Source organism: Vicugna pacos, chromosome 33 (genome assembly GCF_048564905.1).
Source record: "Vicugna pacos chromosome 33, VicPac4, whole genome shotgun sequence".
NCBI classification, from domain to species: Eukaryota; Metazoa; Chordata; class Mammalia; order Artiodactyla; family Camelidae; genus Vicugna; species Vicugna pacos.
The window spans coordinates 16,912,008-16,936,801 of NC_133019.1; the positions used below are offsets into that span (position 1 = coordinate 16,912,008).

General features: G+C 36.1%; 1 protein-coding gene across 3 annotated transcripts in view; it reads right to left on the reverse strand.

Moving 5' to 3' along the window:
- Positions 1-24,794, reverse strand: part of SIK2 (salt inducible kinase 2) — a 109,482-nt gene that overhangs the window by 80,785 nt on the left and 3,903 nt on the right. For all 3 annotated transcript variants that reach the window (XM_072954004.1, XM_072954002.1, XM_072954003.1), the window contains exons 2-3: positions 16,530-16,646; positions 14,010-14,073 (exon numbers count right to left, since the gene is read on the reverse strand). In XM_072954004.1, the coding sequence (XP_072810105.1) occupies positions 14,010-14,073; positions 16,530-16,646 (181 nt within the window). The remainder of the gene's footprint in view (positions 1-14,009; positions 14,074-16,529; positions 16,647-24,794) is intronic.

Here is a 24,794-nt window from a genome sequence, read left to right on the forward strand (position 1 = left end):
CTTCAAAGTTACACACATCTAATAAAAATTCAAAGGGAAAGAGCTTAAATTTTATATCCAAGGACAGGTGAATTTTATCTGCATGAAGTCAACACTTGCATATCCCTTCTAAAGTATACATCGATTTAGTATCTTTCTACATTGACATCTACCATCCTTAGGTGCGTGAAAGCACCATTTGCCTATGTATCTGCACAGCAGATTATGTTCAGTTAATTAAGCTTATAAAACATGTGATGGGGATGTGATTGGAAAGACAGTGATACAGGGGCCACATCATTACACTGATTCCACACCAACTTTTGATTTTAACGGAAGGCAACGGGGAACAGCAGAAGTGTTTTAAGCAGAAAGCCGACAAGGATCAGAGCTGCATTTTAGAAAGATCACTTTGACAGCAACATGTAAGATGGATTAGAAGAGGGACAAATCTGGAGGCAAACAGACCGTAGGCTGCCGAAGTAATTTAAGTGAGAAATGATGAAGGTCAAAAGTAAAGCACGGATGGAAGCAGTTGGAGAAGTGAGGACAGATTTAAGAACTACTGCTCCTGGACCTTGGCTAATTAAAAAACCCATAGAATTAAAAACTTTAGAGTCATACTGGTGTTATAAAGTGAGTAAAACCTTCAAAGTTTATTTAAACTCATAATAAAAGGCAAATGAACAACTTTTCTAACATTACCTTCATGATGCTAAGATAGTAACCAAACGTCACAAAAGTTAGCCCTTAGGTTCTCTGAGTAACCAAGTACCTAAAGGCATTTTAGCTAAAACAAAGCCCTTTTTCAATCACCACAGCCAGCATCCTAACACAATACCACTGAAAGGGAAAGACAGGAAATGAATCAATAATCCTCAGGCACATGCTTGGCCTGGAAAGACACAGCGTATCAAGGAGCAGAAATCTGAAAACAAAGGCCCCGGGTAATTTCATTACGAGGCCGGAACCTGCTGGCTGCCAGTTTAGTTGTCTGAACTGCGCCCAAACTGTCTGACAAGGTGACCACCCTAAGACTTTTGTACCATTTTCTGTGTGTGACCACATGGACAAATAGGAGAAATAGTTCTGAAGAATGTAGGAATCTCAAGTAACTTTCATTAATCACACCTATGATTCCAAAGGAAAAATTTCAAAGAGTCAGAACTTTATATTTATGAATAACCCAAGGCTCTTGTCAGCAAATTCAGTTGCCATCACATGCACCATGCTGCTCGATCGAGAAAATAACACCCTTCAGAGAAGAACACCGAGTGCTATGTAAGAATCAGCAAACAAAAATCACACACATTAAATTTATATGCTCTTATTTATCATTATAGTCCCAGAAGGTTACTTCAGGGAGGTGTGGGAGCTGGAAGAAAGAACATAAGTGCAGGGTGGTAACCACTAGTAAATACTCCAGTTCTGCTCAGTACACTAGAGGAAGCCAATTTTCTCCCCAATTCAGTTAGTATCTCCTCATTCATGTTTATCTCCTGAAGAGTAATCCAACAGAAAACTCCTTTCACAAACTGAACAAAGTAGCTTCAGACTGACCACTTAAACTGGCAGTGTTCTCCTGTTGGCTTCACCAAGTAAATAAGGTACATAAGGCCAAAGCAGACCATGACAGCATTCATCCAACAGGTGTCTGTAAAATGCTGTGTTTTGTGCTAAGTCCTCAGCAGAAGCTGACAATCTAGCAGAGATAAAAAGATACACAGGAAGACTTTGAATAACAACGAAAGGGAGTATGTAGACAAATTCTCAAGTGAATGGTGCAGGAAAGAGAACTTCCATGCTCTCAAGAGAAGAAATCAAGGTGGGCAGAATTAATTGACAAAAATCTTACTGCAGAGATGGAACTTCAGCCAGGCCTTTAAAAAGGGAAGACTTGACTATGCAGGGCGTTCCGGGGCTCGGGATCGACTGGAGCTCAGACATGGAATCAGAAATTCACACATTCTGTTTTGGAATTAATACGAAGATCACCCTAGTTATGGGTTTTGTGGTCATTAGATTAGATTTGATCGTTAGATGTGGTCAGAAATCCACTAGCCAGTTTCCAAAGTACTGAAGATAGGGGCTCAAACGCTTCCCACTTCATTAAAAATAAGGAGGGAATAAATACGAGACCAAAGAGACACAGGAAGCTATATCAAGAAGAGCTATGCAGACCAGAGTGGGCAAAACTTTTACGTGCTTTGTCTGTTTCTAGTTTCAATGATAACTTAAGTAATTGGGATTAAATTAATTCTATCCTTCAAGATTTAACTAATTGACACACTTAAGGGGAAGGGGGGAGGGGAAGAATCCTTCAGGCAGAAGAAACAGTAATGTGTGAAGTCGGGACAGAAGCTTGTCAAGGTCAAGCAACTCTAAGAAGGCATAGAACGAGCTGGTACAGCAGAGTCTTTAAAAGCTCAGGCTCTGAAGTCAGACCACGGCTTCAAGTCCTGGTCACGTTGCTTATCTGCTTACGTGCTCTGTGACTTGGGGAAATGTTTGACCTGTTCCTCAGTTTCTTCTACTGTAAAATGGGGATATTAATAGCCCCTGTCTTATAAGGTTTTTGAGAGGATGAAGTGACACAGTGGATGTACAGGACATGGCACAATGCCTAGCACATGCATGTGTTCAAGAAACGATCATCTTTGTTGCTAAGGTTTTTAAAGCTCGGGTGTGTAGAGGGTAATTATCCTTGTCGGCCTTGTTGAGATTCCTGGTCTTTAGAGCATAGGTAAGCGCCTCAGTTAAGTTTATTTCTAGGTATTTTGTTGTTTTTGATGTAATGGAAATGTTTATGTCAGTTATAAAATTCCAGTTTTTGAAGTGAAAAAAAAAGTGAATGAAGGGCCACAAATGGCAAAATATCCTTTCTTATGGGTGAGCTGTATTCCATTACACATACATGCTGCATCTTCTTTATCCATTCATCTATTGATGTGCACTTAGAATGCTTCCGTATCTTGGCAATTATAAAGAATGTTACTGTTAATAGCAAGGTGTATGTATCTTTTTGAATTAATTCTTATTTTGTGGTTGGCTTTATCCCTTTGATAACTATGTAAGTTTAACAAGCTAAAGCTCTAAATGTTCTTAGAAACAATGAACAGTACGTACATGTACATTTTAAAAAATATGTGCAGTATATTGTGTATATGTACCTACATGCAATATGTTGTATATGTGCAGTCCAAGGGTAACAATTCTACCTAATAAAACTGAAAACTGAAAAAAAAAAGATTCCTGGTCTTTATTCCAAAAACAATGGAAGCCTCTGAAAAGTTTTAACAGTTTTAATTGGATTTTTGTTTTAAAAAAGTGGCTTACTTTGCACCTCTTGTAAGAAATCCCAAAGGAAAAATTTATTCTAGAATTTATTACCAAGAAAAGTTGTGCTTTCTTTGAAGAATAGGTACCTTTCTTCCTCTTAGACAAAATTCTGTAAGTGACTATGTCTTCTTTTCATTCTGACAGCCAGGATGCTCAGAGCCACATCTGAAGCTCTTGGGCCCTTAACTGCCTGCATCTCTGTGTTCCCTTCCCCCACCTCCTATGGTTGATTTCTACTCTGATATGTATTTTCTGACTCAGTTCTTTATTCTTATTTATATTTTAGATTGTTTTTGTATTGTTCTCTTTTAAAGCTACTTCAGCCTTTTATGGAATGATGCACTCTAATTAACCAAACAGAAATAAAGGGCATAAACACCACAGCCTCACGATGCATGAATCATGCCCTGTAGACGTATTCCCAGCAAGCCACCAAACTCTGTCTTTTGGCCTAAACCTAGCTGGATGAAGCAAGAAAACCAGATGGCACAAGAAACCTCTCTCTCTGCAGAGAAGGAGCAGACGAGGAGAGGGCAAAGAACTCAGGCAGTTCCCGAATTAGCAGGGCACACTTAGGGCCATCAGTGCCAGGGGCAGAAGACAGCTTGAAAGTCACAAGCTGCTGGGAAGTTCTGTATGGACTCAAGGTTAAGAGTTTTTATTTTCTGTATATGAATTTTTTTTCCTGAAAGCACTTCACCCCGCTTGTAACCTCCAGTTGCTCCACTGTTCTGTTTCTCAGCTCATGTGGCCCCTTTGTTGCTTCACTTCTCTCCCTCCTGAACTTGGAGCCCACGGTCAGCCTCTTCAACTCTGACCTCTCTGGCCACCGCAGCTCCTACACGCACTGGTCCTTCCACCACTCCGATCCCCACTCTGGGTCATTTATATTGTCTGCTGCTTCTCTTCCTGGTTGGGAAGCACTGCTGACTGTGAGTCTACCGTGAACTCCCACGCTGCTAATGATCGATGCTTTTATTCCTCCCTCGACTGTCATATGAACACCACCAGCTGCTCTTAACCTTTCCCCATCCTGCAGTGTCTAATGTATTGCTCTTTTCCCTGACGGCTCATCTGCCACATTACAGAGTGAATTCAGTCTGTTCTAGATTAAACTCATCTTCCTTTTATTTCACCCAGAGTGCCTGGGTGGCCTAGCCCTCAGTACCAGCTCTAAGTCCCACTGGGCTGCACCGGGGCACGAGGCCTCCTCAGGGCAGGACGAATCCCTCTCCGCTAATCCAGCACTCCCTCTGTGCCCCTGATCACTGGTCTGCCTTGTTTCACCAACTTCCCTTCTTTCCTGACTACATTCTTTTCTTTTCTAGCTTCTTCAAACACCAAGCCCAGCACCACAAACAAAACCACGACACAATGCTGAACTCTATACAGCCCAGTAAAAAGTCTTCCTATCCTAAAAATTTCAAAATTGTTTTGTAAAACCTTTCTCCCCTTTCTCACCATCCATATGCCCATAACTTCCTGAAATTTAGTTTTATCTCCCCATTTATTGAGAAGCACTGTCTTCTAAGCACTGGTGACCCCTTAATTACCAAACACATCCCTCTTCATTCCAAACTCTCTCCCCTTTGCCTAATCAGGACAGAAGCTGTCCTTACTTCCCAAGGTGCGTGCCTGCTTCACCAATTCCACTTTATTCACCTGCCTTGTCAACGAAGGCATCATCAAAGCTCACCTTCAGCTGCCTTCCCTCTGAGACTTTGTTATTAATCACAGCTACACTCATCACTTCTACGTAGCTAATTCTCAAGTCTATACCTAGACTACTAAACTCCCCTTTTTTGAGAGAAAAGGAGTTACGGAGGTATAGTTTATATATCATAAAATGCAAATTCACAGATGCCTTCCGGTAACTGTATGTGCACTCTGCCTCACCACCACTCAAAACGAAAACAAGAATTTCCATCACTCAGGATAGCTCCCTCTTACGCCTTTCCAGTCAATTCTCCCCTCTCCCTAGAAAGAGTGAAAAGAGACAATCACATTCCTTTTTATTGTTGTCATCTTCCAAGGTATGACTATACTGCAATTTGCTTTGGATACATTTTCCCATTGATGGACATTTGGGTTGCTCCTGCTTCTGAAAAAAGTTGCTATGAATATTCTTGCACAAGTCATTTTATGAACATTGGTTTTTATTTTCTTGAGGAACAGAATTGCTTGGTAATATACACACACACACACACACACACACACACACACACACACACATATATTTAATTTTGTAAAAAACTGAAAAATAGTTCTCCCAAGTGGTTGTACCATGTTACACTCCCACTGGCGACAAATGAGAACACGAGCTGTTTTACATCCTCACCCGTGTTTAGAATAATCTGTCTTTTAAATTTTAACCATTCTTGTTGATAATCTTATCTCACTGCAGCTTTTAACTTGCATTTCTCTGATGACTGATACTGTTGAGTAATTTTTCACGTGCTTTATTGGTCATTTATAGATCCTTCTTCTGTGAAGCGTCTGGTTCCAGTCTTCTGCCCGTTGTTAAGTGGGGTTGTCTTTTTACTGGTGAATTTAAGTTCTCTTTTGAATGTCATTTGCTTCTATTCTTCAGCTGCCAACAGCTCACATCAATCTACATGTCCTGATGTTATCTCCGACAGCACGTTTAAAATCTAATGTGTAATTTTTTCGCTGGAAACCAGACCTCTCTCCTGCTGTCAACCACATGACAAATATTCTTCAATGACATTTGCTTTAATTCCTAACTCTTGATAACTTTTCCTCTTGACAGTCAATAAGAACTCTTGAGACCTAGTAGAATATGATTATTAACTGACAGGCTCTGGAATCGCATGGTTCAAATTCAAACTCTTCCACCTACTTGCTGTGTGATTTTGGACAAATTACTGAATCTTTCAGTGCCTATCTTACAAGGTTTCTGGGAAGTTTAGACAAATAAATGATGCAAAGTACTTAAAACAGTACCCAACAGAAAGGGAGTGCCCAATAAATGTTACTTGTTATTTTTAAAACTGGAAATGCCTTTTGCCTAAATTCTTTTCTTATGAATCTGACAACTAACATCTGAAACTAGGCATTCAGCCTCCTACCTGTAGGCAATAAAAATATTCCCACACATCCCTGCTGGATGTATCTTCCTAAAAAGGTCCTTAACACACATCATCACTTTTTGGCTCATCGGTATCTTTTGACTCACAGATGCCCACTCTAACGAGTCAGCCTAACCCTTTATTCAAATACTCAAGATCTCCCACAAACGGTCCTGCACACCTAACACACGCCTCTTACACCCAGGAGCAGGGAAAAAATTCAAAAGGTATTCAGAAGATGATGCCTTAAAAAGAATAAGCCAGGAGCTTCCATATAAGCATATTACTGAAGGAAATGGAGGTACATCTAAACTAATCAGATGAAAGAAGAGAAAGGGAGACAGGGGAGGGGAGGAGGGTGGGAAACTGGTATGTTTTGTAACAAACCTTGCAGAATGACCTAACTTCTTATCCTGGTACATGCTTAACTTTTATATATTAAAAAAAAAAACCAACAATAAAAACTTGTAAGATAGAAAGATACAGATGAAAGAAAGAAAGAGAGGAGGGAAGAGGGGAAGGAAGGAAGAAAGAGGGGGAGGGAGGAAGGAAGGAAGAGGGGGAGAGAGGAAGGAAGACAGACTGAGTATTAACTGAGGCAACTGGGTGGTCTGTTTCCCGGGACAACGTGTAGACCTGTGCAAGGACTAGCTGGGCACACTCATTTACTCAGTGCAGTTACTTTACTCGCAGATCGAAGAGTTTGAATTTTATCCACTAAGCAATAGGAAGGTTTAAGTGAAGGTTACTGAACACGGTAGTAACCTACTAGAAATAATAACCGAGGAAGATTAAGCAGGAAATGTATCCGAAATGTACTTGCCCAGAAAAGAAACGGGGGCAGTAGAACATGAGGTCGTTGCTAATTGAGACACGAGGTGATAAAAGGCTGGATACGGGTGGTGACTGTGGGAACAGAAGGGCTTAATTTCACGTCCTTCGTCAAGAATACAGCGCACGATGTGCTGACCACATAAACACAAACTTAAAGGAATGAAAAAATACATAAGGAACAAAATGCCCTCTAGCACAGAGGAGGTACTAAAGGAATACTTGCTAAGTAAAGAGTAATTCCTAAGTTATAAACACCAATGAGAAATCTTTACAGTTCTTAATACATTAGTTGAATGTTGTGGTTCTGTTTCGTCTAAGTCTCCAACTGAATGAAAGCATTTCTGCCTCAGAATTCACTTAAAACGTTACACGTATTTTTCACCATTTGATTAACGTTCCACAAAGTGCACCTTCTCACTTCTATTTCACTGTCCTTGTGAGCTCCATGCCAGAGGTTTCTGGCTGCCAGAATGTTCTTTGCTTGTACCTACCTGAATCTCCAGCTTACTCTGTCTTATCTTCCTTATTTATTCTAGCTTTTTTGCATTAAAATTAAACTTTACACATTCTAAAAATCCCCAAATTATGCTTCAATTTATATAAAACAATGTGATCCAAACTTTTATCATCAAAGGTCTTAGCAAGAAGGAGCAATTTAGAGTACTCCATTTTCATAGACATGACATCTAACATGTGACAGCTATTTCTAGTGGGGGGAGGGTATAGCTCCATGGTAGAGCACATGCTTAGCACGCATGAGGTCCTGGGTTCAATTCCCCAGTACTTCCGTCCAATAAACAGATAAATAAACCTAATTACCTCCCCCTCAAAAAAAATAAAGATAATATGTAACACCTATTTCTAGTGTACTCATAAAACTACAGCCTGAAGTTCTTAAAAATATTCCAATGAACAAAGATTTAAAAATCCTTCCCTTGACCCCATTCCTCGTCTCAACTAACCTCCCACTTCTCTTCTCCCTTTTTGAAAAAGAAATCCTTTTAAGAGTTGTCTATTTGATGCTATCCATTTTTCTTCTCTCATTTTTTATTAAAACTCCTCAGTGTAGCTTTGGTCCACTTACTGCACCAAAAGTGCTCTTACCAACTGCCAAATACAATGGCCAGTTATCATCCTTCATCTTTCTTGATCTATCAGCAGCATCTGACACAGATGTTCACTCTATCCTCCTGCGGACACTTTCTTCCCCTGGTTTCCAGGAAACTGCATTCTCTTGGTCTTCTCCTCTGTCTTCTTTGCTGGTTCTTCCTCTTTTCCCAAGCTTTTAATGGCTCAGGGATCAGACATTGGTCTCTTCCCTAATCATACTCGCTACTTAGGTGGTCTCCACCTGTCAAGAAATCCGACTGATTCTACTCATTCAAAACATACTGTGACCACTTAGCACCATGTGCACTACGGCTACCCTGGTCTGAGTCATCATCATCTCTCACTTGGACTCCTGCAACAGCCTCCTCGCCTCCCGTTTCCACCCTTGCCCACTATACTCTATTCTCAACATAGCTGCCAGAGTGACATTTTTAAAATGTTAAATTAGATGCAATCACTTATTTGCTCAAACCCCTCCCCAACGGTTCTTTAATTGTATGCAAGGTAAGAGCCAATATCCTTATAATGGTCTACAAGTCTGCCCTACTCCTGGCTCCCATTTACCTTTCTGATCTCATCTCTTATTATTCTTCCTCCTTGCTCACTCTTGCTTTTCCCTCTTGCTTGCTTCTCTCCAGCTACACTGGCCTCCCTGCTATTCCTTGAACACACCAAGCACACTGCTGCCTCAGGACCTTTGCACTTACTCCTCCCTTTCCTTGAATCACCCTCTTCCCCCTATACCTATATGGCTGTGCTTTCCAGTCTTTGCTCAACTATCAATGAGGCTTGATCCTCTACCTAATACTGCAATCAACCACCCCACTTCACATGCCTCCTTCCTTGCTTTCTCATTCCCGCAGCACTTAACACCATCTACTGTACTATGCAATTTACTTATTTTGCTTGCTGTCTCTCTCCCCACACTAAAATGGGAGGTTCGTGAGAACAGAAATTTTCATGTTTTCTTTGCTGTGATGGTCTTCCCACAGAGAACAGCGTGTGGCATACAGTTGGTTTTCAATAAAGATTTCTTGAAAGACTGCTGCCCTAACTAAATGAATGAGTGAATATAAGACAGTATAGGAAAGAAAGAGAAAGGAAAAGAACAAAAAGAAAGAAGAAAGGAAAAGAAAGGGAAGGGAAGACAAGGGAAAAAAGAAACTTGCCCAAAGCAATGCAACAACTAATATGGTACAGCCAGCACTGTAAACCTCGTTGGCTTCAAAGCCCACACCATTCTATTATAGCATCAGCTAAGAAGATCCTAATTGAAACAAATAGCTTAAGAATTTAAATAAGCTTAAAAAGCAGCAGAATAAAAAAGAAGTAAGTAAAAGAGGTAAGCTATGAACACATAAAGAAGTTTATACTGTATAGTACAGGGAAATATATACAGGAGAAACTGACACAACAATGTAAACTATGACTCAGTAACGTTAAAAAAAAAAGCAGCAAGCTATGAAATACAATTAGGAAATGATTCAACCTAGAACTATTTACTTAGAATACAACTGTAAATAACACATTTTTTAAACTACAGAAATATATATAATTCTTTCTTTTACAATTACTAAAATTAAAGATAATTTTGAGAGGATCAGACTTCTGCTTTCCACCAAGATGGAGTACCAGGGACCAGATTTACCCTCTTGCCCAAAACAACTCCCTACTTCAACAAATAAACAATAAACAGACAAAAACATATGAGGCACTGATTTATAAGACATTGAACATCAGGAGAAGAAGGAAGGTGATCTCTGAGAGACAGAGAATAAAGGAAGTGAGACCCATGAATGCCCTCAACTAATGTCTTGAGAGAATGTCTAAGTCACAACATGGGGAGGGGAAACCTGGGCAGAACACAGCAAAGTCCTTGAGTTGAGGAGACAGAGCTGAGAGTCTTGAAGGAGAACAAGGCAGATAGAGGTCACAAAACAAAGTATCAGAGAAGAGAGAGCTACACATAGGGAGAACCCCAAGGATCTGTAAGGGGTGCCCACTAAGTATTCAGGAGAGGGTTGATGGGCACGCGTGTGTGAGAAAACTACCCAAGGCCAAAGAAAGAACCATCTCAGAGAATTAGAGAGAACAGTGCCGTGTACAAGGAGCAGTGCTGGTTCCTACTGGCCAGGCTAAACCCCCTCCCCGGTAATTCCTGGGGCATGGGGTAAAGTATTCTGAAGTGGGAAAATCATTGGACTTGAGACTGAGTACTGCTCTAATTATAAAAGGAAGACTCAGATGGAGCAAACTGTTTCCAAGTAACTTGACTGCATCCCAGAACAAAGCTCAAGACAAGTTATAGGAATACAAAATATGTGGTAACCAGTAAGGTTAAACTGACAACGTCTGGCTTCCAGTCAAAGACTACCAGGCACGTGAAGAAGCAGGAAAATATAACCAAAAGTGAGGAGAAACATAAACCATTTAAAATTAATCTGATGGATATGCCGGAATTAGACACGGGCATGAAAAGTTATTAAAAGCGTACTCCAAGTGTTCAAAAAGCTAACTGAAGACATGGAAGATTTTTTTTTTTTTAAAAAGACCCTAGGCAAGTTTATAAGAGCTGAAAACTACAAAGTCTGAGATGAAAAACACACTAGATGAGATTAATGGCAGATTAGATATTGCAGAAGGAAGAATAGTGAATTTGAAGGCATAAAAATAGCAACTATCCAAAATTAAATACAGAAAGAAAGAAGAATTTTTAAAATTGGAAGGAGTGAACAGTGAGACAATCTCAAACAGCCTAACATATGTGTAAGTGGAGTCTCTGCAGAAGAGGCCAGCAAAACTGGTTAAAAAAAATATTGTCTGAGAGGGAAGGGTTTAGCTCAGGGGTAGAGAGCACGTCTAGCATGCAGGAGGTCCTGGGTTCAACTCCTAGTACCTTCATTTAAACTAAACAAATAAACCTAACTACTCCACTCCCCCCCCAAAAAAAAATCCCCACAAAAATAATTAATAAAAATATTGGCTGAAAATTGTCTGAATTTGGTGGAACTACACTCACAGATTTAAGAAGCTCAAAGCTCAATGAACACCAAACAAAAGAATCATGAAGAAAACCACACAAAGGCACATCATAATCAAGTTATTAAAACTAGTGATAAACAGATAATCTTTAAAAACAGCCAGAGGAAAAAGGCACATTATACACAAAGGAATAGAGGAAACAGATGACAGCAGATTTCTTGTCAGAAATAATGCAAATGAGAAGACAGTGGAGCAATATCTTCAAAGCGTTAAAAGGAAAAAAGTTAACCTAGAATTATATACCCAGTACAACGTCATTTAAAAATAGACAAAATAAGGAGTTTAGACATAACAAAAGCTGAAAGATTTTTATCACCAACAGACCTGTGCTGTAAGAAATGCTCAACAAAGTCCTTCAGGCAGAAGAAAATGGCACCAGATAAAAATGTGCATCTACATAAAGAAATGAAGATGAACACATGCATCTACATAGGATCTGGCAATGGCAACGCCACTGGTAAATGTATAAAATTTGTTTAAAAACTGGTATCTTTTTAAAACAAAAGTGATTTTTTAAACAAAAGTGATGACACTGTATTTTGTGTTTCACAAAATAGGTATGAATAAAATGTGTGGCAAGAAAATAGAGGGCAGGAGGGGTAAAACAGAAGTGCATTACTGTAAGGTTCTTACCCTACATGCGAAGTGGTGAATATTTTTTGAAGGTAGACTGTCAGTTGAAGACTTGCTCGTGAATGTTCATAGCAATTCATGCGTAACAGCCAAAAACTGAAACCAACTCCATGTCTATCCACACGTGAATGGATAAGCGAGCTGGTTTATTTACATAATAGGACATTACTTACAACAAAAAGAAATGGTACATAAAATAGACAAACAATAAGTTTGTACTGTATACTGTATCTCTTATAGTTACCTACAACAAAAAAGAATATGAAAATGAATATATGTATGTATATGTATGACTGAAACACCATGCTGTACACCAGAAATTGACACACCACCATAAACTGATTATATTTCAGTAATAAATAAATAAATAAAAAGTAAATAAACACTAAGATAGATTGCTTCTTTAAAAAATAAAAGAAATGATATGTTGATACTTGCAGCAAAATGGGTGAACCTTAAAATAATTATGCTGAGAGAAAGAAGTCAGACAAAGAAAAGGTACACACTACATGAGTACGTTTATATAAAACTCCAGAAGACATAACAAATGAAGTGACAGAAAGCAGACCAGTGTTTGTCTGTTGGTAAGGTGGGGCACAAGAGATTACAAAGGGGCACAAGGACACTCTTGGGAGTGGCGGTGATCTTGACATGTATATGTGTGTGAAACGTATTAAACTGTATACATTAAATATGTGCAACTGGTTATATGTGAATTATTCTTTTTTTTTGAAAGTATACATTTTTCTTTATTTCCATTTTTTTGCTTTGTTTTGCAAATGGAAGCACCTGATCTAATCTCTGGTTTCAAACAGTAAACTTGACTCTACTGCTCCATCTTACGTGGAAAGCTTTTCTTCATTTAAAAACAAATGTTTTTTTAATTGATGTATAGTCAGTTTACAATGTTGTGCCAATGTCTGGTGTCCAGTGTAATGTTTCAGTCATACATGAACATACATATATTCATTTTCATACTCTTTTTCATTATAGGTTACTACAAGACATTAAATATAGTTCCCTGTGCTCTACAGTAGAAACTTGTTGTTAATCTATTTTATATGTAATAGTTAGTATCTGCAAATCTCAAACTCTCAATTTCTCTCTTCCCACTTCCTCCACCCTGGCAACCACAAGTTTATTTTCTATGTCTGTGAGTCCATTTCTGTTTTGTAAATAAGCTCATTTATGCCTCTTTTTTAGATTTCACATACAAGTGATATCATATGGTATTTTTCCTTCTCTTTCTGGCTTACTTCTATATGTGAATTATTCTTTAATAAAGCTGTTTAAAAAACAATTTTGGACCTAAATTTAGGTTAGAAAACAAAATATTTCAATTATCTATAGTGTTCTTGTTCCATAGAGTAAAAATAAAACAGAGGAAAGCTAGAACAATATAATAGTCATAATTTTTTAAGAATTAGAATAGAGCATAGAAGCCAATTAATCAAATACTTTATTATTAGAGATAAAAGAACTGAGTCCCAGAGAGGCTTGGTGACTTGTGGCAGGTCTTAGAGCCACAGTTAGCTGCTTACCAGACTGTAAGATCCACAATGGCAGGGACTGTGTTATTTACTTAGGTGACCGCTGTACCTCCATATCTAGTACAATGTCTGAGACACAGTAGAAGCTCAGTAAATATTTACTGACTTATCTTTATACTGCAAAGAAAGGTAAAACGAAGATAAAAGGAAAGAAAATCTCCTGTGCGATATGACTGAAAATACCTCCCTATCTCTGATTCTCCAATCTTAACACAGATGAGAGAATTAAGCAATAGCTTTAATATCATAAATACAAGAGAATAAATACATTCTATATTTTTTAGCTTCCGGGATACTTCATTATATTCTAAGGCTTAAAATTTCTAATTCATGTTCGCAACTTTTACCCAAGCAGGAGAATTAATAGGAAACACTCCAATAAAGATGAGTGATACTTTCAAATGAAAAAAAAAATTTAAAGAAATGTGCTTACCAAAAATTTCTCCATTTTTGGCATATTCTGTCACAAGGTACAACATGTTTTTGGTCTCCATTACCTATTGATAAATAATTCCATATTAGTCTGATAGGCAAAGATGGTAATTTGCCACAACATTCTATGGAGTTACTTAAATTAAAACTACTAATAAAAATATCAAGTTATGAACAATTCAGAAGCTGGCAAAGTTTACAAGACTGATGATATTCTCATGCTAACACTTCTGCGAAAAATTTAGACCTTTGGTCCTCCACGTGTGGTCCACGAACCAACAGCAACAGCACAGCCGAGACAGTTGTTAAAAATGCGAAGTCCCAGGCCCCAGAGCCACTCACAAAGAATTAACATTTTAACAAAATCCTCCACCATTACGCAGATTCAAGTTTGAGTCAATACAGGGAACGGGAGTTTTTTGTTTGTTTGTTTGTTTTTGTTTTTATTTGTGGTGGGGGACAGTAGTTTTGAAGATCAATTTTTTACCATTTCCTCACTGACTCTCCGAGCCCTGTGTTATAGGGTAGAATAATAAAAACAGAGCTCAGCTAATCTGGCCTGTAGCCCAGCTCACCCGGCACAATGTGATATTTCTCCCAATGCACTTTAATGTTGTTACAAAGTACCAGTATTTTAAAACATCGTTCAAAAGCTTCTTCATAACCCCACTGCTACACACGTTTATTTAAATTAGTTTTTCTAGGTTCAGAAAGGAAGTGTGTCATTGCCACAAAGTTTGATTTTCCAAACTACACTAAACTGAAAGGAAATGAAATAATGGATTCAAAAGGAGTGAATTTTAGATGCTTCTCTGTAACATTCTTTATCTTTTTACATACTGGCACATGCTAATAATGTCATATTTAACTGCTACCTCCTGAAAGGCTAAAAACTACTTTTGATCTAGCATTTTAGGTTTATGACTATACCCTATTGGGCCAGAAAACTAAGAGTTACCTATAATTTGGGTCTAAACAAGTCAAAAGGTAAGTCAATATAATTGATTATTTAGTTCAAATAAAGAGAATTATCATGTGAGTCATGATAGTTTTTATTTGTTTGTTTTGTGTTTTAATTGAAGTATAGTTGAAGAATCATGGTAGTTTTAACCTCAGTTTGGCTTATGGTTCATCAGACTTCTAAGGATGTGATTAGTTTCTCATAAGTATCCACTTTAGGGAAAAATAAAGAGCTTACAGGGAGAAATCCTCTGATACAAATTTGACCTAAGAGGCCCACCATAGTTTAAGAAATTGTTTCTAAATTTCCTTAGGAATTGTTTTGAGTGGCACAAAACAGTCGCTTATTCTTAGCTAGTGGTAATGCTCTCCAATGGTCTCCACACCTTTTAAATTGTAAGTCTTTACCAACAAAGTTGCTTAGTCAAATGTATACATGAATGTATTTATGCATGTATACATAGACACACATATGTATTTATGAATATGTACATGCAGAGGCACAAATTGCATACTTATGCTGCTGTATAAATATTATATTAAATATATATATTATAAAATGCACAAGAAGATAAATATAAAAGATAAATAGAGTTAGAAGCTCTAATAGTTTCTTATTATGCCCCAAGGGACACTCGTGCTAACCAATTTGAGTGCACAGAGTGGTGTGTTAGTGCTAGCTCTCTGAGGGGGAAAAAAAGGCCCTGACTTATAAACCAATTTCTGCGGTGTAAAAATACTCCTACCATTGCTTATTTTGAGTTATTAACACGTTAATCGGCTCACAAACCTTCTGAAAATTTAACAATCAGCGCTCACAAGTCAGCCCAGGCTGATCCAGCCCACCACTGGGCGCACACATCTTACTTTGGAGATCGAAGCCATAGACTTGCATACTGCAACATTTTAAAATAGATTTCCAATATAAAATTTCTAAGTATTAATGGATAGAAATATTTTAAAAGGTCATTCATAAATATAAATGACTCTTTAAAAATATGAAAAAAATCTTCCTTTTAAAAAACATGGCTTATACTTGAAACAGGCGCAGTTTATTTTACAAAAATTATATCTTAGGTTAATTTTTTTTAAACTAGCTTATTTACTTTATCTGATAAAAAAAACTGAAACAAAACAAAGTTTGGCTCTAGGTATTATAAGGTATGCCCTTAGGTAATATATTATTTTAGCCTTTGTATTTCATAAAACATAAACAATATATTTTTCTAGTCAGCAAAACTGCAATGTCCTTATTGTTAATGGTACCACCACCCAAACCCAGCAGGTTCAAGCAGGGTATCATAAACATACAACTGCAAACTTTTAAATTAAATAACTTACAGTCTGAGAGACAACTTAAAATTAAGCTGCTAGTAGTTTTTGATTGCTTCACTTTTTATTTAAATAAAGAAAACTGGAGGTACTTAGCTTAATAAAAGCACATAATTATCTTTTATACAGATTAAAAAAACTAACATAAAAGAGAAAAAAAATGATAATGTAACACAGGGCACCGGGTATGAGAGGCAGAGAGAGAGAGAGGTGCAAAGCTACGCCATACCTGATACAGTTTGATGATGTGAGGGTGGTCTAACATTTTCATTATTTGCACTTCTCGGTAGATTTTCTCAAGGTTCACTGCATCCAGCTGAGATTTATCTATTATTTTTATCGCCACCTGCATCCCAGACACAAATAAATACAATTAGTATACAGTGGTTAACATTTTCCAGTTAAGCATCTTTTTAATAAATGACATCTAAGACTTCGCCTGTAAGTCACTATGACAACAATGGTAACTAGCTTAACTCCAGTGTGCGTTCTTTCATCATTCAGCAGCTATTTCTTAACTATCCACCATGAATAAGGCCCCGTGGTAGATTTCGTCTGGGAGAGTCTTTAGTGTGCTATGAAGAATAACCCTGCAAATTTACTTTAATAAAATACATTTCTCTTTCAGTACAGCTGTAACGCCTTCTTAGTCCATTTAAAAGCAAATTCCCAGCAGTTTCAACTTGCCATCATCCCACTGCAAATTATCCATAAACAAATGGTCGGCCAAGTAGAAGACAATCTCTATTATACTGAAATACAATTTTTCTAGAAAAGAAAGTGACAGGTTCCAAAGAATATAGATATACCTTTCCGGGGAGGGGGGGAACAACAAAGTATAAAGTATTAAAATCCATCTAAGTGAAAAAAATCCCAATTGGATTAAATTTTGCTTTAAAAATCAAAGTGCAAAGATTCAAATGTTAGTAATTATGCTGAATTTTGACTTCCTTAAAGGAACGTGACTGCAAAATATGTGGCCTTTTCTTGTCATAACTGGATAGGAACCCAAACCACTCCAAGGTTAATAATTCGAGGGAACTGCATTTGTTTTTGTTTTTGCTTTAATTTTGTTTTTTTATTGGCGTGTAGCTGACATACGATGTTAGTTTCAGGTATACAGCAAAGTGATTCAGTTAATACATATACATACATCCTATATACTATTTTTCACATTCATTTCCATTATATGTTATTACAAGAAACTGAATATGGGTTACTGTGCTATACAGTAGGTCCTTGTTGTTTACCTATTTTATATATAGTAGTGTGTATCTGCTAATCCCAAACTCCTAATTTATCCCTCCCCTGCCCTTTCCCCTTTGGTAACCATGGTTTGTTTCCAATGTCTGTGAGTCTATTTTTGGTTCGTAAATAAGATTTGTATCATTTTATCTTAGATTCCACACATGAGTGATATATATTTGTCTTTCTCTGTCTGACTTACTGAGGGAACTGCATTGAATGTGGACAAGTAATCAGAAATGAACAATTGCACACTTTTTGCATGCAAAAAGAACAAATTTTTAAAACTTGGTATTTGGTTAAGAAATAAGCAATTCTAAGTAAAATTTTTTCAGATAATTGGGAACCACCCAAACTTAATTACAATAAGCTCTGAAGAAACTCTGAAATGTACTCCACATTCTACCCAAAAGTCTTCTTAAAGTAATTCAGTCTTATGTTGTGGTTTCTGGGTAATATATCAATTATTGTATGTGCTATAATAGTCCAATATGTCTAAAAAGGTAACCAAGATGATTTCTTAACTCAGGTTGTCAATTCACTTAATTCCCTTAGACTTCTATTTATACAATTAGTTTTTTGTTCTTTCCTTACAGCTGCTCTGTCCTCTGCTGTCCTCCCTAAAGTTCTACTGTAAGGTTTATTTCTTACCTTTCTCTATTTCTATTTTGCTGCCCATAGCTTTTTCCCTAATTTGAACTTAATTATAACCCACAGAAGAACTCAAGCTTCCTGGAGGAAATCAGATTACTAAATATGGGGAATAAAATTAAATTTATTGCCTAAGAAGAAAGGGGGTAGCTCCTTCTGTAGGCAGTAAAGTGTGTAGATTTTGTGATAACTATTTTTATGATGTTTGGCAGTATTTTATTTATTCCCATAATCAAACTATTCTAGAAAGTAAAATGTACTAACCTTTGACGGCTAGATAAGTGACTGATCAGTGTTGTACTTGTTACTAGGAACATTCTTGGACCACCTCAAAACTAAATACATTTAAAAAGACTTCACCTGTCCAATTAAGAGGACAACAGAATATAGTATCGCTTTGGGTAATTTGGGGTAAAAGCTGTCAGATAAAAGGATAAGTATATATTTTAATTCCCTCAATATTCCTGAGGAAGGTAACATGGAGTTTCACAGACATGCATATTTTGAGGAAAATGTCTTGCCTTACAATTTCTAGAATGTATCTAGATACCAGTAACCCCTCCCCAAGAAAAAACTTTTACAACCAAATGATCATCTAATACATAGAAAAAGAATTGGAGAGAAAGGAATCATGGTTTGAAAAAAATCTCATTATGATTACTGTTATAAAGAAAATTTTTTATTATATATATTTGAGCATCATATTTAATGTTAGAAAAAGTTTAGATACTAAATACAATATAAGCAAGGTATTACCAAGAGATAATTTCTCTTTAAGACTATTGAAATCTTGGCCTCAAACAATGAAAAAGTGAAAATACATAAATCATCTAACTAAACTTTAATAAGTTATAAACCTCATTATTAAACTGTTCTCAGCCAAAAAAAATTCTCCAGTGACAAAATAGAATTCCGTCCTCACTTTTATCTGGGGCTGCAGACTATATGTTATGTCATCCACAGGCCTGTGTATTTATATCTTGACACTGCTGTCCCTTGTTTTAAGGCTGCTATCAGAGGATTATGAAAAAGCGGATGCTGTGTCAGCTTGCTGCTTGTGATAGTTAGGGAGAGTCTAACTGCTCTAACACGCAGGCCCCAAAATGTATACTGATTCAAACACAAGAGAAGTTGATCACTCATATAGCAAAACTGGATGGGTGAAGAAGTTAGCAGGTAGCCAGCCCCCTTCCGTACAGGTATATGAGGCTACAAGGAGCCTTCACTAGTTTTAACAGGTAAGCCAAGGTAGTAAAGGGTAAAGGGTAGATAACCCTGAAGTTTGCCTCCTTTCCAGCCAGAGAGAAGGAGAAAAAAGCTCTTCTGCAAGGTTTTAATTGGCCAGGTCTGGAAGTGGAACACAGTATTTCTGTTTGCTCCATTAGTTAAAACTCAGTTATGTGACCATACCTATATGCAAGGGAGGCCAAGAAACAGCCAAGCTGTAGGTCCAGGAAGAAGAGGAAAGTGAATTTTTGGTGATCAGCTAGGAGTCTTGGCGATACTCTTCCTGGTAATTTCTTAACAATGGGACTCTTTGCCAAATACTTCCCAGAAATATAATAACGGTGATGATGATGAATTTCACAACTGCACAGCACTTTTTAATTTAACAAGATACTTTCACACATTTTATCTCATTCATTTCTCCATTTTTTTTTAAGTACGTGGTACAAGCAGTACACCCATGAGATGATGAAACTGAAGTTCAAAAGATGTCACATCATCTACAAAGGTCCTAAAGCTCAAGTGAGTTAGTGGGGAGAAACCACAGGCCTTCTAACTCCAAGTTCCATCTTTTCACTCTTCAAAGAGCCTATTACTCACACATTTACTGAGCACCTGTTGTGTGCCCAGAATTATACCCAGGAAACAAAAATGAACGAGATCTGATTCCTACCTTCAAGGAACTTAGTAGGTCTGTGAGAAAAAGGAGAACACATTTTGGAAAACAAATTTTATGAACAAAAAATATACATTTGGGTGTTTCCGCAATGGTGTGCAAAATTCCCAACTTACAAAAGGGTTCATTTTAAAGATAACTATAAACTTAGATTTCTGGGAAATTCCTCTCTGCACCCCTTCTCTACTTAGCTCCAAACATAGTACCAAGGACAAAATCTGTATGGTCACAACAAAGTCAAGCAAGGGACTCTAAATTGAAGGATCCTTTCTTTGTTGTAGTTCACCTAAATTATTCAACTCTCTAATTATGTATGCAGTATCTTTAAAAAAAAACCTTCAATGAATTTATATGGTGATTAAAAAAATTAGCATTACTTCTGCTAGGATACAAAAGGAAGGTTTCTTATACAACTTTGGAGAGCATACTGATAAACTAAAATAATTACTATCAAACTAAATCCCATGTAAAGTAGCAACACTGAATAGTCAACCTTATAAATAGGAAAATGCACATATACCTAATACAATGTTATCTGTCAATTATATCTCAAAAATACCTTTTTTACTTATTATATTTACAAAGATTAAAAAGTAAACACCCTTGTGGGCTTAAGTTCAATGAAATGGCCACTTTTATAGATTGCTAGTAGGAATATAAAATAGGTTATAATTTCTCTGAAAGGTTATTTGGCAATCTTTACCAAAAAACTTCAAAATCATCCATCTCACTTAGTCTAAGATTTCTACTTCTGAAAAATTATTTGTAGAAAATAATCTGAAATGATGATAAAGATTTATGTGCAAATATACTCCAGTATTGTTTATAATATAAAAAGATAAACATAAAGCAATTACATGAATTATGGTAAATCTCTATTATGACTATTATACAGCTATTAAAATAGCTCCTTTTAATAATATGGAGAAATAGTTAGGTTAAATATTAAATAAAAATTCAAGGTATCAGTGCAGTCTCAACTAAAGTTATGTATAGAAAAAGTCCTGTAAAAACTAGATAGAAACATGACAAAAATGTTATCAGTAGGTGAAAAAATCATGAATTATTTTCCTGATTTATTTTTCTGTGCAATTTTTCTTCTGTGAGCATGAATTACTTTTCTAGTAAGAAAAAAAAGTGAAGTGGGGAGTTATAAGAAAAAAAAGAAAAGTGGAGTTGTATTTATTATATATGTTAACTTCTCCATCTGTGAAATATTAGTCATTTTCCTTTTCTTATTTTCTAAATTCTCTATAAAATGGCTATATTTAATAAGGTTTAAATATTAATTATGCAGACTATATACATAGAAGTGTTTCCAACCATGTTAAAAAATATATGCAAAAATAACAACTATGAAAAAAAAATCCCCACTAAATGAATAAAAAAGCAGCAACTATGTGAAACACAAACCTGCAAGGAAGACAAGGGATTAAATCTAAGAGGAGAAATGAAATAGTGTTAAACTGATGGATCAAAGGGATTTTTTTTCATTTTTCAAAATGTAAGTTTAATGGTAACATTATTTTTTGATAATTTTAGAAAAAATGATTTCACTTCTCATAAAAGAAATATTAATCTCATGCACTTAAAGAGACCACACACAAAACTGGCTGTGGGGGAATTTATAAGGAAGTCACACAATAAGAGCTATTCTTCTAGTAAAATATTAGAAGAGATTAACATAAATTTGCTTTCTCAGGTGGTATTTGCTTTAGCGCTCTTTACTACTAATACACTATTTCTCTGTGGTCCTTCTGAAGTAGCAAAATCCTGACCATACAGTTAGATCTTTGAAGTTAAAAAATAAACACACTTTCAAGCTTGTATATCAAAACATAGGTGGAATCAGAACATTCCTGCCTATCATATGATTAAACAGTGATTGTGATTGAGTGAGCTACAACGAAAAGGGTTTCTGAAAGCAGTAAAAGCCAGTGGTAAAATTGACATGGAGGTCTCCAGTTACCCTTTAAGAATAAATCAATTAGACATTTTTTTCCAATTTAAAATTTGACTTTGAAAATGTAAGAATTTATATAATAAAATAAATCCTCATTAAAGTTTAATTTGACTTTTATAATGGTGGGTAAGGGAAAGAGATTGCAGGAAAGGTTAATGTCACTGCACTTTAAGATCCACAAAAACTGAACTGAGGTTTCTTAAGACCTTATAAGAATTGATTAAAAATAAACCCTATCTTAAAAATTACTTAAACAAATCAGCAAAAAAGACAACTCAGTTTTAAAAAATGGGCCAAAGGACAAAAAGCAATTCACAAAAGAAATATAAAGTCATAAAACTGCATGATCAAAGTAAATCAAAGAAATGCAAATGCAAATTCAAATATTGTTTCCCCCTACCAAACTAGGAAAGATTGAAAAAAAATTCCTGCTAACTATGCATTTTCCGGATGAAAATTATTACCCTTCTGGAGGGTAATCTGGTATCTCATGCCATCAGATACAGATGTAAAGACATACTCCTTGAGCCAAGAATTCCACTGCTATGGGATAATCCTGAGGAAACAATCAGATAGATGCACAAAGAGGTATATACAGCAATGCTCTCTGAAACAGTATTTTAGAAAGAGAACTCACAAGAGAGAGAAATAATCTTAATGTTCAATAATAGGAAACTGATGAAATAAAATACAGATGGTGATACACAAGGATACTATTTAACCATGCTTTCGATGTATTTTTTTAAAGCTTGGGAAAATGTTAGCAACACATTAATTAAAAAACACAGATTATATGTATAAATAACATCAATTTTATTGCATACATATAAAATAGCTAATAGAATATGAGCCAAATATTAACAGTGGTTGTCTCCTGGTCTGGATGATGGAATTAAAATAAGCATGTTTATTTTATTTTCTTCTTCAAACTTTTCAACAATGTCTACAATGAAAATGCCTTCCTTTTGTAACTGGAGGAAAAACACACAAATATTTATTTTAAAGTGCTTAAAAAACTAATTTTAGCGTCAATTTTCAGTTTAATTCCTTCAAGATTTATCTCTTAACCTGTTTATTAAAAAAAATTTAATGAAAAGTTTCTGATGAAATTCCCAAATGTAACTATCATTCTTCTAATAATCACAAACTGGATATATGGGCTGTTTCTCTTTGAAAGGTGGGGAAGCATTCTCTACAAATGTTCTGCATAAAGGAACTTTTACATAAATAACTTACTTCAAATGGAGATGGAAGGTGGAAGAGGTACGAGGTACACTAGAGAGGAAAGAAAACTATCTTAATGAATTTCTGGAATCCATTTGGCCACAAGGAAATGAATCTGCCATCAGCAGTGGACCATAAATCAAATATCATCATGTGAATCCAGGAATCAAGGCCAGTTTCAGTTATTTCCAAATAAGTGTTTTCTTAATTGCCTGATGACTGAGACAGAATTTCCCAGTGGAATCAAAAGCAGAATGCATTAACTGTTAAGCATTTACACAGAATATAAAAATTTATACAATTCTTATTTTGCATGTTTGTCCCCCTCCAAACCCTCAAAGAGCAGATCATTTTGAACAATATTTAGCAGAATAATCTGCCAAATATTACTTATCTGGGGTGCTAATAAACTAGAGAACAATTCCTAATAAAGCTTATATGTTCCATGACAAATATAATTTTTATTTCAACACACAATTAAAGATCATACATAGGCCTAGATACAAATATTAGTGATCAAGTTAAATGGTAACAATTCCTCCTGGTGCACACAGTACAGCTGCTTCTTCATCTCTGGGATATTTCACAGGACAAGGTTAATATGAAGACTACTGAGTGTAGCCTTAAAATTTTAAAGCAAAATGTAAAATTCAAACATATTAAAAAATTAAGTTCTCTTCTTCAAGAAACACTGTAATCAGGGTGTAATATGCCCTTCTCTTGCTTCTACCCTTGCCTTAAAAATGAAATTCTAAGTATACGGAAAATTTTAAAAGTACTTACAATTTTAAGGTGGTAGTTAGTTTACAAATTATGCCTAAATATAAAAGTCCCAAAATGCACACAGAAAGCTCTTCAGTGAACAAAAGCAGTTTCAGAATGCCCCTCACTTTTGGTTTTTTTTTTTTGGTGGGGGAGGTAATCAGATTGATTTATTTACTCTTAGAGGAGGTACTGGGGATTGAACCCAGGACCTCGTACATGCTGAGCATGTGCTCTACCACTTGAGCTATATTCTCCCCCAAGAATGCCCTTGCTGTCATTTTTACATTTCAGGTTCTCTTAAGTATAAGCAGCCCAGTATCTACAGGCCAAATACCTTTAAGATTATGGAGCATTCATTTACATGCTCTTTAGCCGAGAAATAAAAGAGGTATGGTACTGAGGAAAACTCAGTTATCTGTCACAGAAAAGAAACTAGAAAGTAACTAATGATGGTTATCCCTGGGTGGTGATATTATAGGTAATTCTTTTCATTTATACACTTTTAAAAATGTTTAATATAAAGCACAATAGATTTGATAATAAAAATGAATTATTCTTTAATGTACAAATAATAACTTCTCACTTGGTAATTTCCCTTCTAGGAACTTACCTCCAATTCCTCCTCTCTAGGAAAACTGAAAATGCAGAGAGTTATATACACAAAAATTATAAACTGCAAATTATTTATTATATGTGAAAACTTGAAACTGTATAATGTTAAATAATAAGGAAATTGCTAAGTG